At 41.7% G+C, this 24,300-nt stretch overlaps 1 protein-coding gene across 1 annotated transcript in view; it reads right to left on the bottom strand.

Moving 5' to 3' along the window:
- Positions 1-1,516: 1,516 nt before the first annotated feature.
- LOC127577793 (uncharacterized) overlaps positions 1,517-24,300 on the bottom strand; it is a 45,766-nt gene continuing 22,982 nt past the window's right edge. Inside the window, exons 14-23 of the mRNA XM_052029363.1 lie at positions 23,873-23,981; positions 19,118-19,310; positions 17,689-17,804; positions 15,656-15,735; positions 12,054-12,130; positions 10,830-10,974; positions 10,114-10,180; positions 8,350-8,515; positions 6,893-7,050; positions 1,517-5,660 (exon numbers count right to left, since the gene is read on the bottom strand). Coding sequence (XP_051885323.1) covers positions 5,484-5,660; positions 6,893-7,050; positions 8,350-8,515; positions 10,114-10,180; positions 10,830-10,974; positions 12,054-12,130; positions 15,656-15,735; positions 17,689-17,804; positions 19,118-19,310; positions 23,873-23,981 — 1,288 coding nt within the window. The 3' untranslated portion in view covers positions 1,517-5,483. The remainder of the gene's footprint in view (positions 5,661-6,892; positions 7,051-8,349; positions 8,516-10,113; positions 10,181-10,829; positions 10,975-12,053; positions 12,131-15,655; positions 15,736-17,688; positions 17,805-19,117; positions 19,311-23,872; positions 23,982-24,300) is intronic.

The following is a 24,300-nucleotide window of genomic DNA, read 5'->3' on the forward strand; positions in this document are numbered from 1 at the left end:
TTTATGACATCACTGTCATGCAAAGTCTCACCTTTCAATGACTTTGACTTTGGCCAGTGTGTATTGAATGCCAGGGCAAGTTTTAGTACAAGGCTGAACCTGGGCCCAGCATTTGGGGCTTTACCATAATTGTCCTACATTTGATCTCCATTCCTCTGGACACTTTTTGTGCTTCTTCAGACATGGAAGAAGCTAAATTATTTGGTGTGAACCAGCTAGCAATCAGTATTTAACAAGAATCACTATCTTAGGATTGGCCAAACTAGAAACGTGGACCTGCAGAGTCTCACGAGCCGGGATGTGAAATGTAACTGGAGCCCCATCTTGGAATTCTGGAGACATAGACGTCAAATATCGACCACTTGCCAATTAACCAGTGGAAACACACTGGAAACTTATTGAGCCTATTTATATATTCTAGATTTAATTTTCTGAGCAATGCTAGACATCAGCAGACTCCATCTACCTGCTCCTAAATTATCATAATTAAAATAATATTTCCACTGTTACGGATCAGGTTGCTATTTGGTGAATGTCCCTTTAAAATATAGTACAGTAGAGTAGTAGTGTGTGTGTGGTGTTGTCACTACAGCAAGATAACAACGTGCTGACATTTTTTTTGTTCAGTGAGTCAGTGAGGAGAGAGAGAGAGAGAGACTGACTGCTGGTCTCTGTATCGATGGATGAAGAACAATAACTGTGTCTGTCACTACAATCCACGTATGGATTATTGGAGCAATCCAGTGGAGTCAACTTTGTCATTAACCTGTAGAGGGAAACAGGTATTTTTGTGGATGGCCATGTCTTGAATGCCTTTCGGGGTGGCAGATACTTTGGAACAAAGCAGTGGAGATCGTCAGTGATTGAGGTGTCGTATGGGTTCCATCGTGGAACATTTGGATTTCATAATTTCTCTCTATTTTCTCTACATTTTCTCTTCAGTGGTTTTACAAAAGCCTTTGCTCACGTTTCACCTTATGACTTGCTGAACTGAACTTTGAGAACTATTCCTGGACTTGGAATTTGGGAATTTGTCACACACACACACTTCGAGTTTAGTTTTGGGGTTAATGTTTAATATCTAACATTTTTACTTTTCTTATTATCATAAGTACTTATTAATAAAATAGTTTCTAACACTTGTACATGACTCGGTGTGTTTCTTTTGTTGCTGGTACGTAACACCATGAATGAGCACCATAATGATATGGCACAAATCATAATCTGAACCCCATGATGATGTAGCTGAAAATGGCTCTCATCCAATGATTTGTTGGTGCATCGCCTATGGTGAGATATTGAAGCTTTCAAAGGACCGTATGTTCTGAATTAGTTGAAAATAAATTGATAAAGCTATTACAAATGGCTTCAATGCTATTAAATTTGCAAACTGAAGGAAAGAAGCAGAGATACTCACATTATCCAGGCAATTTTGCAAGTGTTTTTGTAGATCGTGTAGTGAGGACAAGATTCAGCTTGCCCTGAATACTCTCCAAAGCTGAATAATCTCTTGACAGTCACTGGAGGAACACATTTATTATAGCAATATGGGAAATGTACTGGAATACATCTGGTGCCCTTGTGCCACAATTCAGATTGTCAACAAGCTTGGATGGGGAAAATGTAACAAAACAAACACAAAACCGAAAATATTTAATGGCACTCAAGTTGGGATACTCAAAGTATATGGATCCTCTGTACTTCTAAAAGAAATAACTTAATTGTCAAAATCATGTTTAACTTTATTTTCATTTTCACATAGATGCTAATTAGTTCACTATAGGTGAAAGAATGTAAAATGTGGTTGAGGCCATTTTTTTGTTAACTACTAACAGTAAGGAAAGAAAAATAGAGCAATTGGAAAAGAATTGCAGTTGACAATGAAGAGCAAAGGTTCATAAATCGATCAAGGAGGAGGGTAACAAGAGTTCAGCCAACCCATTATTTGATTGTTGTAGAAAATAAAGACATATTGGCAATCCAAAATTGATAGCTGTAACTTGTGGAGAATGACAACATAATGGAGAAAAGATTATTAAAAGGGTAAAAAGTTGCAGCTCAATTTAAACATTAAGATATAAAAGGGGATTAAAACCACATGCAACTACTTCAGAAAAAAAAAGGAAAAGTTTAAAAAAAAACAAGTAACAATAAGCATAAGTTGAAATATCAGTAGTAGGAAAATTCCTAACGTTCTTCATCAGGGAGAAAACAATGGAACAAATAGGTTCAGCCTGACACTTGGCAATGCATAATCTGAATAGGATGATTTTATGAAAGGCAGGTCAAGTCTGACTAATATAATACAATGATCATTACTAAGTGTTAAAGGAGCATTATTGGATATCATCTGTGAATTTTGGGAAACATTTGATGAATTGCATATAAAAGAAAACTGGCAAGAATTAAATAGTCACATTGGAATTAACCTTGTGGCACAGACTGGAAGTTAGACCCTAAAAGGAGTCAATGTAAGGATGAACAAATCAGAAAGACTGGTTAGCAGTAAAGGCTATTTTCCCTAATGATTTTAAGATGACAATGTTTTTCTATATGCATTTATCCTTTTGTTTTGGGTGTGACAGTCACCGGCAAAGTGAGCATTTATTGCTCATTTCTAATTGGCCCTGGGAAGGTAATGGTAAGCCATCTTCTCAAACCATTGCAATGCTGTTGAATAGGGAGTTTCCAGGTTTAAACCTGGTGACAATGAAGGAATAATAATATATATATTTCCAAGTCACCGACAAATAGTGGTTTTCCCATGCACCTGCTGCCCATGTGTCCTTGGTGACAGAGGCTGTGAGTATGGGAGATGTTGTTAGAATAGCGAAGGCAATGTATGTGCAGTGCATTTTATAGATGTTATATATCTATTTTGCGCCACTGGTGGAGGAAATGGATGTTAAGGATTATAGATGAAGTGCCATTCAAACACATTGCTTTGGCCTGAATGGCATTGAGCTTCTTGAATATTGTTGGGACTGAGGTCTTCCAGGCATGCTCCTAACTTATTCCTTGTAAATGTTTGAAAAGTTTTGGGATGTAAGGTAATGAGTCACTCAGCTTCTGCAGAGTATCTGATAAAGAGTTTGAGGATAATAGAGATTATATTAAACTTTTCAGAAAATTTTAACATAGCAGATAAAATGAATGTAGAGTGAGTTGAAAATTGTAATAGTTGGATTAAGTGCATTGACATAAAATAGCAGAGTAATATAAAAGGTGTCAGTTTGTACACTTTCGGCATTAAACATAGAAACAATAAAAGTAGGAGCAGGAGTAGGCTATTTGACCCTTCAAGTTGGCACCACCCTTCTATATGATCATGGCTGATTCTATATGACAATACCATATTCCCTCCCTCTTCCCTTCATGATGATTTGACTGGAACTGTATCTACCTTCTTCAATACATTCAGTAAATTGGCCTCCACTGCCTTCATGATGGAAAAAACTAAATACTCAGATTCACATCTCAGTCCTAATTGGACATAACTTATTCTAAGAATGTTGCCCCTAGTTCTAGATACTCCAGTTAGAGGAAGTAGACTGTCAGCATCTACTGTAATAATTCTCTCAGACTCTTACATTTCTATGACCTATCAGTCCTGTTTGTTTTCAAAGCTGGCCATTTAATTAATCAGACTGACTATGACTTGTACTTTACACATTTAACTGGTTTTTTTGAAGACTGGTTGGTTCTTGTATGTATTAATGCCTGCTACCCCTATTCCGTAATCACTAAAAGATGTCCCATATCTGACAATTCCCTAACACACTTCAAGGAAGTTTACAATTAATTCAGACTTTATTCAGAGGCTAATGGTGAGAGTGAGTGGCTTGTCGCTGACTGCAAATTCTTTCCCTGTTTTCCACTCCTATTGCAAGTTTTCCCACATTTTTCACAATATACACCCTTCTTGCCCACTCTCTTAACCAGTCTATTTCCCATTTCAGTCTACAAACCTACCATCTAGCTTGTCTGGATTGTCAAAAATCTTGGATACTTTTGACACTTTTTTTCATCTGCGTCATTAACGTATTTTGTAAATAGCACTCTTCCTAGTGACATATCATTAGTAACAGACCGTCAACCTGAAAGGAAATGTTTCTACTCTTTGTTTCTACCTTTAACCCACCTATGGTAATTAGTTATCCCAAACTCCGGGAGCACTTATTTTAGATAACAACACTTAGTGTGGCACTTTATCAAATATCTTTTTTAAAAATTGAAATATATAACATTTTCTGGTTACTTTTAATCTACCTTGCTATTTATCCTCAATAAATTCTATTTGATTAGTTAAATATTCCTTTTGTGCGTTCTACCCAGTCATAATATTATTTTCTAAGTACCTATTTACCACATCTGTAATAATTGACTCCAACCTTTTTTTCATGCTGATCTAACAGACAGATTTGCTCCCTTCCAATCTGCTGGGACACTTCCAGAATCTAGGGAAACATTTACCGCTACTCTTTTAAAACCCAGGATGTAGGCTTTCAGATCCGATGATTATTTTTTAATTTTTGTACTCTCTTCCTTCTTATGCAGTTATAGAACCCTCACAGCCTTTTTCATATTTCATGCTAGTTTATTCTAATGTCTTAATCATTTTTGTACCAAATTAGAATGTATATTAAAAAGATGCATGACCAAGTAGAAAATCTCTGCTCACAAAAGCAGAAACACAGAAAACATCCTTGCCAAATATGTATGAAAACCAACACAGTGGCACTGAAGCATTTACCCTGTGCAACTTAGTCTAGCTTTCTAAATGCCATGAATAGAAGTAAAATTATATGTATAGTGATTTCAGCTGCAGCAATGGTATGGTATGACAATTAGCATCAGGATTCTGGGGAAAAGAAATCAGTTATGATTGCCATTTTACATTGTTGCTTGAATGTATATGTGTATGATCATCAGGTGAGAACAGCAAGAGTTCTGGCTGTTATACTTCCACAGACAAACAGTCTGCCAATGCTGACTATTTAGGCTCACATATTAATCATTTTGGTTTCATTCATTCACTGGCAAAGCAGCACTTAAACGCCCCTACTCCAATACAGACTGCGTCAGAAACCAGTTAAGAGTCAACCACATTGGTGGATCTAGAGACACATCTATGTAAGACTGGATATGGATGGCTTAACTTCCCCGAACTAGACAGATTTATAATCTGGAAATTTCATGGTCAATGTTACTTAGACTAGCTTTTTATGCCAGATTTACCTACACATTCTCCAGTTGCTGTGATGGGATTTGAACTCATGGTTCCAGAACAATAGTGGTTGGACTCTAATAGTGACTCACACCAGTTCAGTAACAAACACTCCACCAATAATAACCATTCAGGCAAGATTCCAAACAATTGTACATCCGAGCATGAGGCAGCAACTTCAAACACAAAGTATAAGGGGAATTGCACCAACAACAGATTCAGTCAAGACCCTCCAATCTTCAGAATCTTGGTTCAGTTAATATTTCTCTTCAGGTAAATTCACACTACCTGCCCAAGATTGACTTATGGGGTATGGCTCAGGTGTCACCCTGTTTAGCACAGTCTCAGCTTCTTCAAGGGTAGGGTTATCCTGACCAGCTGAAGTCATGGGCAATGTGACGCTGGGGTTCAACAGATTCAAAACAGACATTCTCTGAACAGAAATGTTAAGGTAAATAGACTTAAAACTCAATCAGAGTTATGGATAAATTTAGATTTTTATGTGGTATATATCTACATAAAGCTTTTCCTCACCAATTAATTTATTTTAAAAAGAAAAGAGTTGCATTTGCACAATCTCAGGGTGTCCCAATAGAGTTGATAAAGTACCTTTGCTGTGTAACAGTGCAGGAAACATGGCTCACACAGCAAGCCCCCACAAACAGCAATGCCATAATGACAAGTTGACTTGTTTTCTTTGGTGATGTTGGTTAATGGAATTAGTGCTGGCAAGACACCAGGAATAACTCCCTTTTCTTCAGAATAATGTGCAATGCCATGGACTCTTACACCTAAAAGAATAGACTCAGGTTTATACCTCAACAAAATACAGCAGCTCCCACAATGAAGCACTGTCTCCCTACTACCCAAGCCGGAGAACCTAGATTTTTGTGCCCTAATTTCTACAGTATGACTTGAACCCCACAACCTCTTGGACTCTAAGGTGAGTGTGCTACCAACAGAGCTACTTTGTGAAGTATTATTGTTGTTATATATATAAAATCAAGCCATATTTGTGTAGAACAAGTTTGTTAAACATCAACCGAGATGATGTTTTAATCTATTTGTGGGGTGATGGTTCAGCAGAATGGTGGACAGCACAGGAGAATTCTGTACTCTTTTTTGAGAAGGAAGCCTTTGCATCCATCTCTGAACTACTGCAGCGACAAATGAGTCTAGTAAAATATGCTGCTTACAACATTACTGCACGTTACAGAGCTGTGCTAAACTGTGTTCTTGATATTGTAACTCGTTGAACTAATGAATGCTACTAACCAAACCAAGAACTGTACGAGAGTGTTAGTCATGGGGTAACACAGAAGTTGGAGTGTTCCCAATCATGTCACTTGTAAAACTCATGAGTTCTTTTCCATCTTGGGTGCTCAACTTCCCAATTACAATGGAATTCAAAATGGATGTTATGAAAAAAAAGATTGCCATTTCACCAACAACCAAACTTACAATTGCACATACTCAAATGTACTCCAGTTAACCTTCTGTCATATTTGATATTCTCAATATCTGGAAACTTCTTTATTAGTTCTGTATTCTTTCCACAGATAATAAGCGCAGTAACCCTGAGGGACCTGACAAGAATATTGTACAACATAATAGACTTTTACTCACTTGCTTTAATACCACTCATGTGTGATCTGTGAAGGATACAGTGCTGCTGCCCAGAGGGGGAAGGCTGATAACTGATGGTGCCTGCGTTAGGCGAAAGAAGCCTGCTGAACCTGATGGATGAAAGTATAAACGAGCCTTTGGCATAAAAACCTGTCTGATCTTCATTGGCATGAACAGTGCCGGGAAGCAGATTTTATCTACCAAGAAGAAAGAAACACATGAATAAATGAATAAGTGTCCTGGCCAACATTCTGATCAACCAGCACACTTAAGATATATTGAACATTTGATGGTAATAGACGTGCTCTGCATAGAATTGATTTAATCTTACACAAATAGCAATAATAAAATCTCAGCATGTGCTCAGTTGGTGATACTTGCACCTCTTTCTTTCTTTTTCAATCTTTTTATTAGTTTTCAAATTAATACAGATTAATATATAACATCAATGTTTGTACATGTAATACAAAGAGATCAGGAGAACAATCATGGCATGGATAATCATAAAAAACAATAAAGTATATAAAAAAATCTGTAGATCCAACGATCTCTTAGTGAATTAATATAATATGAAAGAAAGGAAAGAAAAAGATTGATACTTGCACCTCTTCTGAAACTATTCTGTTGGGATGCTGTTCTAGCAATGGCAGTTGCCCAATGGTACTTCATTATTTGTGAGCCAAGGTCACAAACAATCCAGAGGGTAGTTCCTATATGCATGCACCTCCCAGCAGAGCTCGTGATTAGGAGCAGAAATATAACTGTTTTAGCAAAATTGGCTAATGGCACAGAGCAAGTATAAAACATAGGCCCTCATGCTTGTGTGCCTCAATTTTCTTTTCATATTGAACTTTAATTTTGTCTTCATTATGCTGATATTTCATGCGAGTCATTCTGGGTTTGAAAGCAAACAAATTTGCTTTGTTCTATACTTTAATGTACTTCCTCTTTCTTTAGAGCTCCTTTTATAAGGAGGAGATGGTCTCCACACACAGAACAGGCTGTGCTACAGCAGGAGTATGTGAGTGAAGGTGACTTCTCTTAGGACTGTGGCTGGCTTCGATCTGACTGTATCAATCTAAAGATTTAATGAAATTGCACTTTAGGTGGGAATTCCTGATCTTTAAAGAAACTCCATGCTTAGTATTCAGAGACAAGACAAAAGCAGTGGGAAGAATAACATTTATTTTCCTCTAGTAATGCACACACTGCTTGAAAACGTAAATTGCCTGCGAAATATGAATAGATAGCATGCAATTTAATATTAAGGTATGGAATGAGGGAAAGAACTGATATTCAACTTTCTAATGTTGCAATTACCAAGCCACTTGACATCATAGAATAGGTTCTATTTAAAATGTACCCAATACTGATGAATCTGTACCACAGGAAGAATCACTGCTTTTGGGAAACATGGGTGAAAATTAGCAGTAAAATAGCAATCAAAAGTTTGACTTGATTTTTATACGTGCAAAGTACTGAATCAGAACACAAACCTTTGCTTCTGTTATCACTTCCAATGTTGTCTGAATGCAGTTGTAGCCTCTTTTGAACTGAGAGCTGCTTCTCCAGTTTGCTGCTAGTCTCAGACTGAAGCTTTTCAATCGTACCGTGTTTATTTCTCCACATGTTCTCTTCCAGTATTTTCATTCTCTCCCAAACCTAAAACACACCACAGCACCCCTTAATTTTCTGAGCCTGGATAATTTGTTGTGGGTTATGCCCTGTCCTTTCTCAAAAGACAAGAAGACCCAGCTCAAAACGATGATGAAGAAACCCCTCCTATCCACTGGACATATGAATACTTGCAATATTAATTTGGTTAATTTAAATCCAAACAATGAGCAGATGTCTTTTCCAAACTATATTAGGGTGACACAGCTTTTTGAAAATTGGAAAATTATGACAGGATATGAGGTCAGAGCAGAGGAAAGCAATAAGTAAAACTCATATTATTTCTACCCATTCTTTCTAATGTCAGTCTAACCTAATAATATGACAGGAGAGCCCAAGGCCAGAATGAGGCTGAAGATCTAGCTGCAATATATTTTTATGTAGATTCCACAGGAATACAAAGACCAGTGTTATAATACTTAATTTCCCATGGATGTAGCATCACTGAATTTGTAATTCTTGGGGTCTTTGTGTATTGCTAAAACGTTTCACAGGAGTATTATCAAACAGAATTTGACAGCAAGTAATGTGTTAAGGTTGGGTTCTTAAAGGTAGATCTTATGCAATGTCCTAATAAAGAAAAATGTATAACGGAAGAAAATTTTAAGGAGGGGATGCCATAGCAAGGGCATTGCCAGTTGTAGGCTTGATTCCAGTTAACATTGGGATTCTGAACAGGAATAGAAGGATATCTCAAAAGGATATAGGGCCATAGGGGATTACTGAAGTAGAAAAGAATGAAGCTGTTGAGGAATTTGCCAAAAGCTTGCTAATTTTAAAACAGCGAGACATTGCTTAACCAGTTGCCAATATAGACCAGCAATCACTAAAAGGACAGGTAAACAGGATTTTGGTACAAGTTAGAAGAGGGATAGCAGAGTTTTGGATAACTTCAGGTTTATGGAAGATGGAAAGTGGCAGCACAGCCAGAGTGCATTGGAACAATCAAATATAAATGTGGCAAAGTCGTGGAAGAGGTTTTTTGCAGCAGATGAGCTGAGGCAGGGATCAAGTGGGCAAATGATTATAGATTTTATTCTAATAGCTGCTTTCTATGTGCCCCCAGTGCTCCTGAGTGGGCAGCTCTGTGACTACTTGGCACCTGTCTAACTTTTCCCAGGTGCCAATATTCCCAATGTTTTTCCCTTCCAAACAACACTTGGTAGGTCAGCATTGTTGGAAATGTACCTTGATATAATGGCAGTGGAATTCTGGGTCAGAAGGACTAATCAATCTCTGATTTAATCTTCAAACCATGCTGATTCAGCCAGGAGATTCAAGTGACTCATCCTGTTACAATCCACAGCTTTAAAAACAACAAATGTATCACATAAAACATCAGAAACAAGAGCAGGAATAGGAATGATTGGCCCCTCAAGTCTGCTCTGCCGTTCAATCAGATCATGGCTGATCCAATGTTGGCATACCCAATGACTACTTTTGGATTTACATTGTCCTTTCAATATTTGTAATATTCTGCTCTAATCCTTGGCCATTTACTTTGTTTTTCCCAATTTTTAAAACAAATTATTATTAAAGTCCAATATCGTAAATGGTTTAGAGTCATTTCATTGACTCCCACTTACATTCTCTGGGAGTTTCTTTTTCAGCAGGATACTCTTACTCATACTGATCTTTTGTCTTGCAGCAGCACTGTGGGGAAGTAGACAGAAAAATACAGTGAGGCAGTCAAGTACATTAGGGGAAGGGAGCAACCAAAGCCGAGTACTTAGACGATCAACACATTGGGAGGCATTAGTGAATCATGGAAATGGATGCAAATGATCCATTTGCTCACTTATATTCGAAAGATGTCGGCATTGTAAAATACTTGTTAGCAGCATTCTTAATAGTTTGGAAGGTAACCCATATGTCTTTGGAATGTGGGAAGAAACCGGAGCACCCGGAGGAAACCCACGCAGACACGGGGAGAACATACAAACTCGTTACAGACAGTGGCCAGAATTGAACCCAGGTTGTTGGCACTGTAGTAGATTACGCTAACCGCTACACTACCGTGCCTGCCCCGTTTCATTAAATATCTTCCCTTCTTTCTATAAGGAAATAACTCTTGTTCTGAGCCCATCAGATTTTCTGCCATACATTCATGTATGCACTTTCCACTGAAATCACAGAGTCCTGGTTAAGAATGGGTGTCCTTACATGTTTTCTCTTCACCAAATAAATCTTGCTTTCTGTAAATTGTTATAAATACTTAAATTAACTTATTTCATATTGATAACCTGATCCTTTTTTCTTGATTTCTTGCAGTTGGGTGATTTAGCTGCTACCAATTCCTCACCTTTTTGGTGGGGGTTTTGGACCAGCTTGTGCTGATCTGATATCTCGAGCTGAGTGATTCAGTGTCCGTCTTCTCTTTGTCTCATAATTCTCATTCTCCGCTGCTAATCGTGCACTCTCTGACCTTGGAATCCTCTCCAGCATGTCTATTCAAAAATAGAAACATTGATTAGCTTTAGCTAGCTATTTCAATGCTGTCAAATTAAACAATTAAATTAATTACAATCAATTAATAAAAACTGATGCTTCAAGATGCATTATTAACTCTTCAATCCATTGCTTCAAATCTTGAAGTAATTAGGTAGAGCAGGAAAACTGAAGTTCCAGTTCAAGAAAAAAATTAACCAGTTTCTCAAGATTGGAACAGACAACAAAGAACCTCCTGCTTGTGTTAACTAATCCATCAAGAAAATAAATAATTAGCACAGCATGTAGTGCTCAAACATCTTTGAATGCTTAAAAACAAATGAATGTATCTTGCAGGTTCTGTTAAAAATCAGAGTTAAGTGGCCAGTTAGTGTTCCCTTCACACAGTTGTAATATTGGCCAGGAGAGCAGGGAGTTCTCCACTTCTTCTATGCATAGTATACATACATGTCTCCCATAAAAAATATCAGATTCCTAGTTTATTACCTCAACCAAAGGACAATTCCTAGTACATTATCAGGATTTGTTCAGCTATCAAACCCAAAACCCACTAATTAGTATTTAATAATGACGACAACTGAAACAAATTGTTAGATTATGGAGCACGATCTAACAAAAAAAGGTAAACCAGGGAAAGAGAGTAATTGAAAAAGTGTAATCTTGATGGTGAGGGTCCCAGGTCCAAATAAGTACATTAATTTAAAAACCTGTACTGCTACCCCTAAGGAGTCCAGCTAACTCATCCAAATTAGTTCCCTGACCTGGGAATATTATGGCCCTTACAGCTCCATCTCATATTGGACAGAAAAGTATCAAATTAAGGATTTTTAGGATCACAACTTTTAGCTGTTTTACAAGGACAACTAATACTGGCCTAAATTCAGTGTTTGTGATATTGCAAACCTGCAGTCAAGATCAGAATGTCACCACGTGTGAGGTGCAAATCAATTAATGATGTATATCAGTACTGAAGCAGGGATATTTCATTGTTCTCAAACTTACATCTCTTACATTGAAACACATCCGAACATAAAAAACAACATCCATATGAAAGGATATCCCTGCACACTCTGCCCACCTGTCAAGGAAGTATGATTGAGTGGACTGTCTGGTACAGATGATCCGAAAGACTCCAGAAGGCTTCTCATTTGATTTCTGGAATTTCATAGAAAAGTACCAATGACATTCTGTATTCACCCAAACCAGAACATTTTGTCCATTTGGATACTTTGCACTTGCATTGAAAGTCCTTTCAAACACCATATGCTGCTAGTTTCTTTGTCATGCAACAATTATTTATGCTATCATTTTTGTTATGAATTGATTGAATAGTACAATAAATGTAAGTATATTAGATATAAAAGAAGGCTTCTCAACAGTAATAATAAGAAAGGAAAATACTCCAGATGCTGACAATATGAAATAAAACAGAAAATGCTGTAAATAGTAGATAGTATCTCTGAACAGGGAAAAGTCATTGAATTTTAACCAGAACCAAGAAAAGCTAAAGCTATGTAAGATGCAGAGAGATGGAGGAAGGGAGGAAAGGATAAAAAGGAAATTTACTCTCCTCTACCTTGCTGAATTTGTTCTCACATTGAACAACTTAATTCCTCCAATTAAAAGGTGAACCTGTATGGGTCCATGCTAGGTCTGGGTCTTTATGGTTTATGTGGAAGATTCTTGTTTCAAGTCAACTCATTTATTTTTCCCATATATTGACTGTATTGGTGCCTGAACTTTGCTGTCAATTTGCACCCTTTTTTCACTTTTACATTGTCATTGCTTACTCTTACATTCCTCAACTTTTATACCTCTATTTCAAGGACATTGAAAAACGTTTTCTTGCATGTAGCTGCAGCAAAATCTAAAAATTGAATTTAAGGTTCATAAGTCACAATATAATTTTTCTGAGAGGAAGTTTATCTCAAAATATCACAACTAAATTTGTATTACGGTGTGTTGGTATATGTTACCATGTTCATGGCAGAAGAAGGTTTAATTTGCCAAATATTAATTACATAGCCACATTACTCAGGCCTCATTCAGTTACGATTAAGAACTGCCCATGTTCTTCAAGGCCAATGAAATCCAAGAAGCTTTGCCATTGGATCTTGAAAGAGTTGAACATTTTTTTTCTCTCCCAGCTTTACTCTGTTCAATGTGACTGTTAGAATTTAAGAGATGAGGATAATGGGACTGGAAGGGGTTCATATTAAAATCAGGTGGCAGTTTGCTAGAGGGAAGTGGGGGAGGTCCATATAAGTTGCAATGAATATGTGAATGTAGATGACCTCTTTGTGTGTCACAGTATCTAGGCCTAGGCATAGGAGTACCAGTGTCTAACAGCACCGGGAACCATTGAGCTGAGGTCAATTTTGAGGGTACTAGTGAGAGATTACTGGCCATTAACTCCCACAGCTGCCTTGACCACATTTCCTTCCATTATGCCACTCATAAGGACTCCACTCTGTTCTAGTCTCTCCATCCGTGTTGTATCTGTTCCAAAACTGCCACCTCCCCTTCCAATGCTAGGTTCCCTCTTTCTCATCTGAGGAATCCTTTCTGCCATAGCTGACAGGACCCTTAACTGTGCAGATACTTCCTATTTTTCTATCCTCACCCATTCTCTTCCCTCCCAGAACCAGGATAATGTTTCCTCATCTCCTTGCATTCCTTCCCAATAGGTTCAGGTTCAATAGGTCATTCTCTGCAACTTTTGGCTACTCTGACACCGGGTATAACTTCTCCACCCCTTTTCTTTCGATATTCCATCAAGACCATTCCCTTCAGATAAATCGAATTTGCTCCATTACCCACTCCCATACCATGGCACCTTGCTGTGCGACTGTCAGAGTTCCAACACCTGCAACAACCTTCTCTCTTCCCACCTTCCAGTGCACCAAACGTTATTTCCAGGTGAAGCAGGGCTTACATTTCTTTCAGTACTATATTTGCCATGTCTTCCTTAATTTTGGATTGTGTGACCACTTTGCAGAAAACTCAATTCAGTCTGCAAGCATAACCCTGAACTTTCAGTCAACTGTCATTTCAATTCTCCATCCCAGTCCCAGTGAGCTCTGTCCTCACTCCCTTAAATTGTTCCAATGAGACTCAATGTGAATTTGAGGAACAGCACCTCATCATCCTATTAGACAGTCTACAACTTCCTATGCTCAAATATGAGTTCAACAATTTCAGATAATCAACATTCCCAGGAATTTTAATTCAGATTTCTAGCCTTCTCAGGGGTTTCTTTTGATAACTTCAGAAAAGATTGGGCTTCTCCCATTTACATTTCCTTTCGACCAAAACTTAAGTTTCTTTATTTATCCCACTTCCACCTTCTTCCATCAGGCACTCTTCTGCTACTTGATCCCTGCTGCCTTCTACTCCATGACAACCATTGGTTCTCCTTTCCCTTATATCCTTTCTCTTCACTTTAATATTTGTTTATTTCTATTTTTTTCTGATTCTGATGAAATGCAAATGAACTGGAACAGATGCAACCTGACCTGCTGAGTGTTTCTTGCATTTTCTGCTTTCATTGGTATTTATGCAACATGACAGAAAAACATACCTGCGCACTTCACAAACCTATAATCAGACAAAAATGGATGCTGAATCAATGAAGAAGATATTGAGAGAGTTGATCAAATGTTTAGTCAAAGGTGAATTTTGTTGAGTGCACAATACCCCTGTGTAGCATTATTAACCCTCATGAACACATACACAGCCTCCCCTTTGAAAATATCCCAAACCTCATAGGTTGTGGTGAAGGAGGTGTAGTCCTGGGTAATGGTTCCTAGGATTTCAAATCCATGGGAATTGGTAGGGTGGGGCTATATTTTGTATCATTGAGCTTCAGTTTGGTATTTAGGACCATCACACAAATTCTGACCCAGTTCTAGAAACTGAAACAACAGGGATGACAAATAGCACAGCACTGACAATATACTGAAATCCTGAGATCCAAAAAACCTCTTATAGTTACAGAGATTTACAGCATGGTAGGCCACCCATGTTCATGAAGCTAAAACAACACCTAATCCTTCTACCAATAATTTTAAGCCACTAATTATTGACCTCTATGCAAAAGATCAGTTTGTATGACATCTCTATTTTACAAACTCCTTTGTTTTATGGCCAATTAATTTGTACCAGATATATTAAATATCACGATGTTTGGGCATATACTTGCGTCCACTGGAAATTGGGAACCGGTTGTCCCAACTCATTTTACTAAGGCTTTCACTGGCCTTTCAAACTGACAGCTGGGGTGAAAAATATTTTCAAAGAGAAATCTCCTGATTTATTTATTTATGACAGGATTTACTCTAGGTCTCTGGGAAAAAAGGTAGCACAAATATCCTTCAAGAAAGCAAAACTGTTTACTCTTAAAAGTTGATTTGAACTTAGGTCTCAGATGAAAATGAGATATTTGGACTCCTATCATAGAAAGCACACCTCTATTTCCTTTCTGGGCTGGATTGAATCCCAGTGTTATGGTGAAAAGTCTGTATTATAAAACATTATTCCATTCAATTTCCATGTTTAAATGTCTTGGTTCTAATATACTTAGCTGACAACTAAGACGCTAATTCCTGTAGTAAACATCACTCTTCTCCTCACTGATGTGAAATTTGTGGTCTTCTTTTGCAGTTAGCCACAACTACTCACTGGTGCACTTCCTGCAGCTGGGAGAGCTGGAGATTGTGTTCCTCTATCAATAGCTGCACTTGTTCCTCAGGAACCAAAGCCTAAAAAAAGGGAAAATGTCATTGACTAATTTAAGAGTGAAACAGTCATAGAGTCGTACAGAACTGGCCCATCAGCCCACAACATTCACTTCAACCTTTTTTGCCCTTCTACATTGAACCCATTTGCCTGTGTTAGGTCTATATCCTTCAACAACTTGCCTGTCTAATGTAGTGATTGGATCTGATTCCACAACCTCCTCTTGCAGCGAGTTCTACATATCAACCACTCTCTGTGTAAAAAACTTTCCCCTCAAATCTCCTTTAAAACTCCTTTCTCTTAACTTAAACCTATGCCCTCTTGTTTTGCCTACCATGGGAAGAAGATTCTGACTGTCTTTCCTTTCTGGATGTTATAATTTTATATACCTTTATCAAGTCACCCCTCAGCCTCCTTCACTCCAGGGAAAACAAGCCCAGCCTATTCAATCTCTTCCCATAATTAAAGTCCTCCAATCCAGGCAACATCCTGGTGAATCCCCTCCACACTCTCTCCAGCACAATCACATCCTTCCTATAGTACGGAACCAGAACTACACACAAAATTCCAAGAGTGGTTTCCCAATGTTTTGCAAAATTGCAACATAACATCCCCACTTTTATATTATGTGCCCCCAACCTATGAAGGAAAGCCTACCACCTGCCTTCTTCACCACTCCATCTACCTACGATGCACCTTCAGGAAACTATGGACTTGAACTCCAAAGTCTCTCTGTTGTTACAGATTAGACAGTCAGGGAAAAGAGAGAGAGGGAGAGAGACACCCTGCCTGCTGGTCTCTGTATCGATGGATGAAAAACAATAACTGTGTCTGTCACTACAATCCACATATGGATTTTTGGAATAATCCAGTGGAGTCCACTTTGTCGTTAACCTGTAGAAGGAAACAGGTATTTCTGTGGACGGCCACGATTTGAATGCCTTTTGGGGTGGCAGATACTTCGGAGCAAAGCAGTGGAGACCTTCAGAGACTGAGGTGTCATATGGGTTCCATCGTGGAACATTTGGGTTTTGTAATTTCTCTCTATTTTCTCTCTACATCTTCTCTTCAGTCAACGGTGGTTTTGCAGAAGTCTTTGCTCACATTTCACCTTATGGCTTGCTGAACTGAACTTTGAGAACTATTCCTGGACTTGGAGTTTGGGAATTTGCCACACACACACTTCGAGTTTAGTTTTGGGGTTAATGTTTAATATCTAACATTTTTACTTTTAACATTCCAAAATTTTTACTTTTATTTTTCTTATGTGTTATTAACAAAATAGTTTCTAACACTTATACATGACTTGGTGTGTTTCTTTTGTTGCTGGTACGTAACACTGTTCATCAATATTCCCTAACATTCTACAATGAACTGTATATTTCCCACCTCTATTTGACATCACAAAATGTATCAGTGGTCAATATTGGACTAAGACATAGGTTCAAATCTATACCTCACTTTTGAAATGTTTCTATCTGACCACCCAGAGTCTTTAAAATACCAAAATAGTTATCTTGCATACTTGGGAATAGAAGAAAATAATGGACACATGAAGCGAGTCACATTGGAGTCAAATTGAAAGATTCAGATGATTTATATTGTGACAATTATATATGGTAAGGTAGTATGTGTTAGCTCACTGCTCAAATATGGAAATCATCATTGCCAAGCCTAGTCCTGTTCTCATTGAACACCTACACATTAGCCTTTGCTAACAAAGATCACCTAATCACTTGGTAATTAGTAGAAAGAAGTCCTGGCTACTTTCATGATTTTTTTAAATTTCCCTTTCTGTTCAGCTGTCTTTTGCACTGTCCTGATGGATCCAAAACTGTCGACCCGAAATGCTGACAATTCCTTTCCCCCCACAGATGGAACTCAGCTGCTCAACCCGCTGAGTTCCTCCAGTTGATTGTTTGTTGCTCCAGATTCCAGCATCTGCAGTCTCTTGTGTCTCTGTATTTTGCACTTACTGGTTTTACCATGGAGGAGGAAGCCCATGACATGGCAGAAGTGCAGGTTTCTCTTAGCTCAGGTTTCCTGAGGCATTTCTCCAACTCATCCTGGCTGGTTTCCTTCAGGTCTATTCCTGTGGGGGAAAAGAAAATGACACAAAACCAATTCTGTAGTAGGCTAGCTTTTGAGTTTAGGTTTCTCAAGGCTCGAAATATACCTAGATGATTTTCCCTTCCCTCCTTTGGGGAAAAGCATTGTCTATTTTTCTGTTTATATGACTAAACACAAGAAATTGTCATAAAATGTACAGGTGAAAACTCTGAGCTCTGCTATAACTCACTGACATGTGTCTTATCTCCACAATGAGCTAATAATACAATATTTTCACTATAATTTACAACAATTCCATACAGGTGAAACTGACACCACGGACCAAGACTCAACAAAGGGTCATCATTTCATTTGATGTTATTTCTCCCTTTCCATCTCTTGGAGACACTGGTTCCTTGCTAGGTTTAGTTCCTTTAATATTGAACACCCTGGTAACATCAAAATATACTTGTGAGTGTCAACACACTTTTAAACTGGGAAGGGTATCAAAGCTGAGCTCAGTCTCATCCTTACCAGTATACATGTACACTCTGCAACTAGAAGTGCAGGAGAGGAAAGCTTCAGTGATTACTGCTAAACTTCTTAGCCTAAGGAAACTATAATCCACTTATCATTGTACCAGGTAACACCAGGAAACCTGGCATTAGGGATTGAAGATGGAATAATTGTGGTCTTATAGCTGTAAGAGCAGTTCATTTACTAAGAAAGCCATTAGAAATGTCTAATTATTTATTTTTAAAGAAATAATTATGATTTACATAACTTATTTCATGACTTAAAAATATTCCTATATATTTCACTGCCTATGACAAACTAAGGAAGCCCAGTTGCTGCATTCATTCAAAGCCATTCTAGGCATTAAGGGAATTTGGGATTAGTGCTGAGAAACAGCACTGAGGTAGAAGATCAGCCATGATGCTGATGAATGATGAGCATGCTGTATAGCCTATTCCTAATCCTATTTCTTTTCTTATTATCTAACAGAAGGATATGATAGGGACAGGGCAGGACAGTACCAATACCAGGACAAAGGAATTCAAAGTGCTTCTTCCCCAGGCCACTTCCCGATTCTAAGCAATTTAAACATTTCACAATTAAAAAAGCACCAGGTTCCAAATTTTGAAGTCAGACTTCAATATTAATGAAGCCTCAACTGTCTGCAGTGGTGGCCTTGATACTTTGAAACCTACAAGTTAAAATTGTGGTGAATGCAAACATTTTATAATCACAGGAGGTGATACTTGGGTGCCATTTTTCAGACCACCAGACCAATTTTTAAAATCTGGGTCCTTAGTTCTTATTGTGTTTCTGTATATTTTTCTGAACCAGTTTTACCTGTGGCATCCAAAACTAGTTCTTCAAGACTCCAAGCCTCAGTGGATTGGTCCTTCCACATCGATTCCACCAGCTCCTCTATGCAGAGGCTGATGCGCAAGGCTGCAATGTTTCTTGCTGGTGATCGTGTAGATCCAGGAGTAAAAAGCTGAATTTCTTTGTCACTTACATATTTCTGTTCCAGAAGTAGATCCTGTGAGGAAGTCAGAATAGGGGAATCAGGTCTCTACTTGCATATAATTATAATCTACATTATTTGTTTACACAAATTAAGTTATGTTTAGGGAGTTGGAGATGCCAGGGCTGGAGAATGGAATATGTGGTGGCCAATAATTGTATTAGTAAATTGTAGCGGTTGCTACCGCGGAATAAAACAAGACTCTACTCGGAGGATTGCCAAACAGAACTGGTTTATTTTCCCGCCTTGCGCGGGCCCTTTAAGGGAGAATGTTCCCGCCCAAAACAACCGGCAATGACGTAAGTCCTACGTCATCAGGACTTTCCCGCGCGCGGGTTCTCCCCGTCGCTCGGAAAGACGAGGCCCGCCGCCATCTTGGGCCTCGTCGCTCCGACGCCGCGCGACCCGACTGCCGAGCCGGTTCACCCGACTAGACGGTGAGTCGCCACACAACCCCCCCCAGAACCGGCGAGACAGTCCCCAAGGTCCGTGGGCTGTGCCAGCTGCCGCTTAGGGGGGCGGCCTCTGCGTCGCAGCGTGGCAACCTCGACAGGCTGTTGCAGATCCAAATGGGCCGGTTTGAGGCGGTCCGCCGTGAAAACCTGTTCCCTGCCTCCAATGTCCAAAATAAAAGTGGATCCGTTATTCCGTATGACTCGGAACGGTCCCTCATATGGTCGTTGCAATGGCGCCCGAGGTGTGCCCCTGCGAACGAAAACAAACTTACAGTCCCATAGTTCCTTGGGCTGGCAGGACGGGGCTTGACCGTGCCGTGAGGTGGGAATCGGGGCCAAGGCGCCAAGCTTCTCACGCAGTCTTTGTAGGACTGCTGGGGGTTGTTCCCCTTGGTCCCGAAGGGCAGGTATGAAATTCCCGGGGACAACTAGTGGCGCCCCGTATACAAGCTCAGCTGACGAAGTGCGGAGGTCTTCTTTGGGGGCAGTGCGTATGCCGAGCAGGACCCAAGGCAGCTCGTCAACCCAGTTAGGACCCTTCAGGCGGGCCATCAAGGCCGATTTCAGATGGCGGTGAAAACGTTCCACCAACCCGTTTGATTGAGGATGGTAGGCCGTGGTGGTGTGCAGCTGCGTCCCTAGCAGGTTCGCTAATGCAGCCCAGAGACTGGAAGTGAATTGGGTGCCTCTGTCTGAAGTGATGTGGGCCGGAACGCCAAAACGTGAGACCCAAGTTGTGAGCAGCGCCCGGGCACAGGAATCAGTTGTGATGTCAGCCAGGGGGGTTGCCTCAGGCCACCTCGTGAACCGGTCCACGATGGTAAGGAGGTACCGGGCTCCTCTTGAAACCGGCAGAGGGCCCACGAGGTCGACGTGTATGTGGTCGAACCTCCTACGGGTAGGCTCGAACTGCTGTGGTGGGACCTTGGTGTGTCGCTGGATTTTTGACGTCTGGCAGTGCGGACAAGTCCTGACCCACTCACTGACCTGTTTGCGCAGGCCATGCCAGACAAACTTGCTGGCGACCAGTCGGACAGTAGATCTGATGGACGGGTGCGCCAACCCATGTACCGGGTCAAAAACGCGTCTCCGCCAGGCTGCAGGGACTATAGGGCGGGGCTGACCAGTCGCAACGTCGCGAAGTAGGGTCCGCTGACCTGGACCAACCAAGAAATCTTGGAGCTGCAGACCCGAGACTGCGGTTCTGTAGCTGGGCAGTTCGTCGTCGGCTTGCTGTGCGTCAGCTAGGGCCGTGTAGTCGATACCCAAGGATAGGTTGTGGATGGTTGGTCTGGAAAGTGCATCAGCAACGACATTATCCTTTCCGGAGACATGTTGGATGTCAGTTGTGAACTCGGAAATGTAGGATAAATGTCTCTGCTGACGAGCTGACCAGGGATCGGAGACTTTGGAGAAGGCAAAGGGCAGAGGCTTATGATCGGTGAAAGTGGTGAAAGGCCTGCCTTCTAGAAAGTATCGGAAATGCCGGACCGCCAGATACAGCGCTAGAAGTTCCCGATCAAAAGCGCTGTACTTCAGTTCGGGCGGTCTAAGGTGCTTGCTGAAAAATGCCAAGGGTTGCCAGCGGCCTTCGAGTAGCTGTTCCAGCACCCCACCCACCGCGGTGTTGGACGCGTCTACCGTGAGGGCAGTCGGGACGTCAGTCCTGGGGTGTACCAGCATCGTGGCATCTGCCAGGGCGTCTTTGGCCTTAACGAAAGCAGCCGCAGCCTCGTCAGTCCAGGTGATGTCCTTGCCCTTACCAGCCAGCAGCGAGAACAGAGGGCGCATGATACGGGCTGCTGCAGGGATGAAACGATGGTAAAAGTTGACCATCCCAAGCAATTCCTGTAGGCCTTTGACTGTGTCGGGGCGGGCAAAATGGCGGATAGCATCCACCTTGGCGGGTAGGGGTGTTGCCCCGTCGCTGGTGATTTTGTGGCCGAGGAAATCGATAGAGTCAAGTCTGAATTGGCACTTGGACGGGTTAATCGTGAGGCCGAAATCGCGGAGGCGGGAATACAGCTGGCGGAGATGGTAAAGGTGTTCCTGCCAGTTACGGCTGGCGATCAGTATGTCGTCCAAGTAAATGAACACGAAGTCCAGGTCTCGGCCTACCGCGTCCATCAGCCGCTGGAAGGTCTGCGCGGCGTTCTTAAGGCCGAACGGCATCCGAAGGAATTCGAACAGGCCGAATGGGGTGATAATCGCAGTTTTGGGGACGTCATCCGGATGGACCGGGATTTGGTGGTATCCCCTAACGAGGTCCACTTTGGAAAAGATGCGGGCCCCGTGTAAGTTCGCTGCGAAGTCCTGGATGTGAGGGATGGGATAGCGGTCCGGGGTGGTGGCGTCACTCAGCCTGCGGTAGTCGCCGCAGGGCCTCCACCTCCGGTGGCTTTGGGGACCATGTGCAGGGGGGAGGCCCGGGGCTGTCTGACCTGCGAACAATCCCCAGCTCCTCCATGTGACGGAACTCTTCCTTTGCCAGGCGGAGCTTGTCTGGAGGTAATCGTCGTGCTCGGGCATGAAGGGGTGGCCCTGTGGTAATGATGTGGTGTCGTACCCCGTGTGTGGACCTAGAATTTGTAAACGAAGGTGCCAAAATCAATGGGAATTCGGCTAGGAGCTTGGCGAAATCGTCGCCAGAAAGGGAAATGGAGTCCAGGTGCGGGGCTGGTGGGCTGATTTCTCCCAGGGGATAGGTCCGGAGAGTGCTAGAGTGGACTAACCGCTTCCTTCGCAGGTCGACTAACAGGTTGTGGGCCCGAAGGAAATCGGCTCCTAGGAGTGGTCGGGCGACGGTGGCAAGGGTAAAGGTCCAGGTAAAACGGCTGCCGCCAAAGTGTAATTGAAGCGTACGGGTGCCGAAAGACCGTATCGTTGTACCGTTGGCGGCATTGAGTAGAGGACCTGGTGGCCTGTCACGAGTGTCGCGGCCTGTCGGGGGCAAAATACTGACCTCCGCTCCAGTATCAACGAGGAAACGCTGTCCAGATTTCTTGTCCTGAACGAAGAGGAGGCTCTGTCGGCGGCCAGCCGCCGTAGCCATCAGCGGCGGCTGGCCCTGGCGTTTCCCTGAAACTTGCAGGGTGGGTGGCATCGAAGGGCCTCCGCACCCCACCTCTGTTGGTAGAAGCACAGCTGGTCACCCGCGTCGTCGTCTGCGTTCCTGGGGCGTGGCTGCTCGGTTGCTGGGGCCGGGCGGGGCGGGCGTTGGGCTCGCGGCCTGGTGATTTGACTGATGGACGAACCGCTCTCGCGCTTGGCCCTCCACAGGACATCTGCCCGGACGGCCACCTCACGGGGGTTGCTGAAGTCGGCGTCAGCTAACAACAAGTGGATGTCATCGGGGAGCTGTTCAAGGAAGGCCTGTTCGAACATCAGGCATGGCTTGTGTCCCTCGGCCAATGCCAGCATCTCATTCATTAGGGCGGATGGGGATCTGTCCCCCAAGCCATCCAGATGAAGCAGGCGGGCGGCGCGCTCACGACGGGAGAGGCTGAAGGTCCGGATCAAAAGGTCTTTGAAAGCCGGGTACTTATCTTCCTCCGGAGGCGACTGGATGAAGTCTCCAACCTGGGTGGCTGTCTCCTGGTCCAGAGAGCTAACCACATGGTAGTACTTCGTGGAGTCGGAGGTGATCTGCCGAAGGTGGAATTGCGCTTCGGCCTGGTCAAACCAGACGCTGGGCCGAAGTGTCCAAAAGGTGGGCAGCTTGAGGGCCACTGCGTTGGCTGCTGCGCTGTCGTCCATTTCGCGGGTCCAAAAGCCGTTTGGACCGTCGGGGTCACCAATGTAGCGGTTGCTACCGCGGAATAAAACAAGACTCTACTAGGAGGATTGCCAAACAGAACTGGTTTATTTTCCCGCCTTGCGCGGGCCCTTTAAGGGAGAATGTTCCCGCCCAAAACAACCAGCAATGACGTAAGTCCTACGTCATCAGGACTTGCCCGCGCGCGGGTTCTCCCCGTCGCTCGGAAAGACGAGGCCCGCCGCCATCTTGGGCCTCGTCGCTCCGACGCCGCGCGACCCGACTGCCAAGCCGGTTCGCCCGACTAGACGGTGAGTCGCCACAAAATAAATTATATTTAAAATAAACAATAGTTTATAAACCCCTACCTGCGGCAATGTGAACTCCCCTTCAGCAATCATTCCTTTTTGATCATGAAAAAGCAACACCTCCACTGCAGCAGAATCCTTTGCCATTTCAAATTTTGCCCCTTGAGTACTACGATGCAAAATAAAAATCACAGTCCCAACCATAAGAGAAAAATTGCTTTAAATCTCTGGAAAACACTTCTATCAATTAACTATCATCTGAGGGTTCAATTTCCTTTATAGATTTTTCAGTTTTCTTTTCCTTGTATGGCCACAAACAAAGGAAAGATTTTTTTTTCAGGTGAAGAGGTCTAAAATGTGCAAGGTACAATGTCACAAAGGTTGAAAAGACAAAACTGTGAAGATCTAGCAATTAAGTGACACCAATCTTAGATTTTAAATGCTGGTAAATTGCAGGAGTAACACAAGGTAGAGAGGTAACAAGTTCT

The sequence above is a fragment of the Pristis pectinata genome, chromosome 14, assembly GCF_009764475.1.
Source record: "Pristis pectinata isolate sPriPec2 chromosome 14, sPriPec2.1.pri, whole genome shotgun sequence".
Classification (NCBI taxonomy): domain Eukaryota; kingdom Metazoa; phylum Chordata; class Chondrichthyes; order Rhinopristiformes; family Pristidae; genus Pristis; species Pristis pectinata.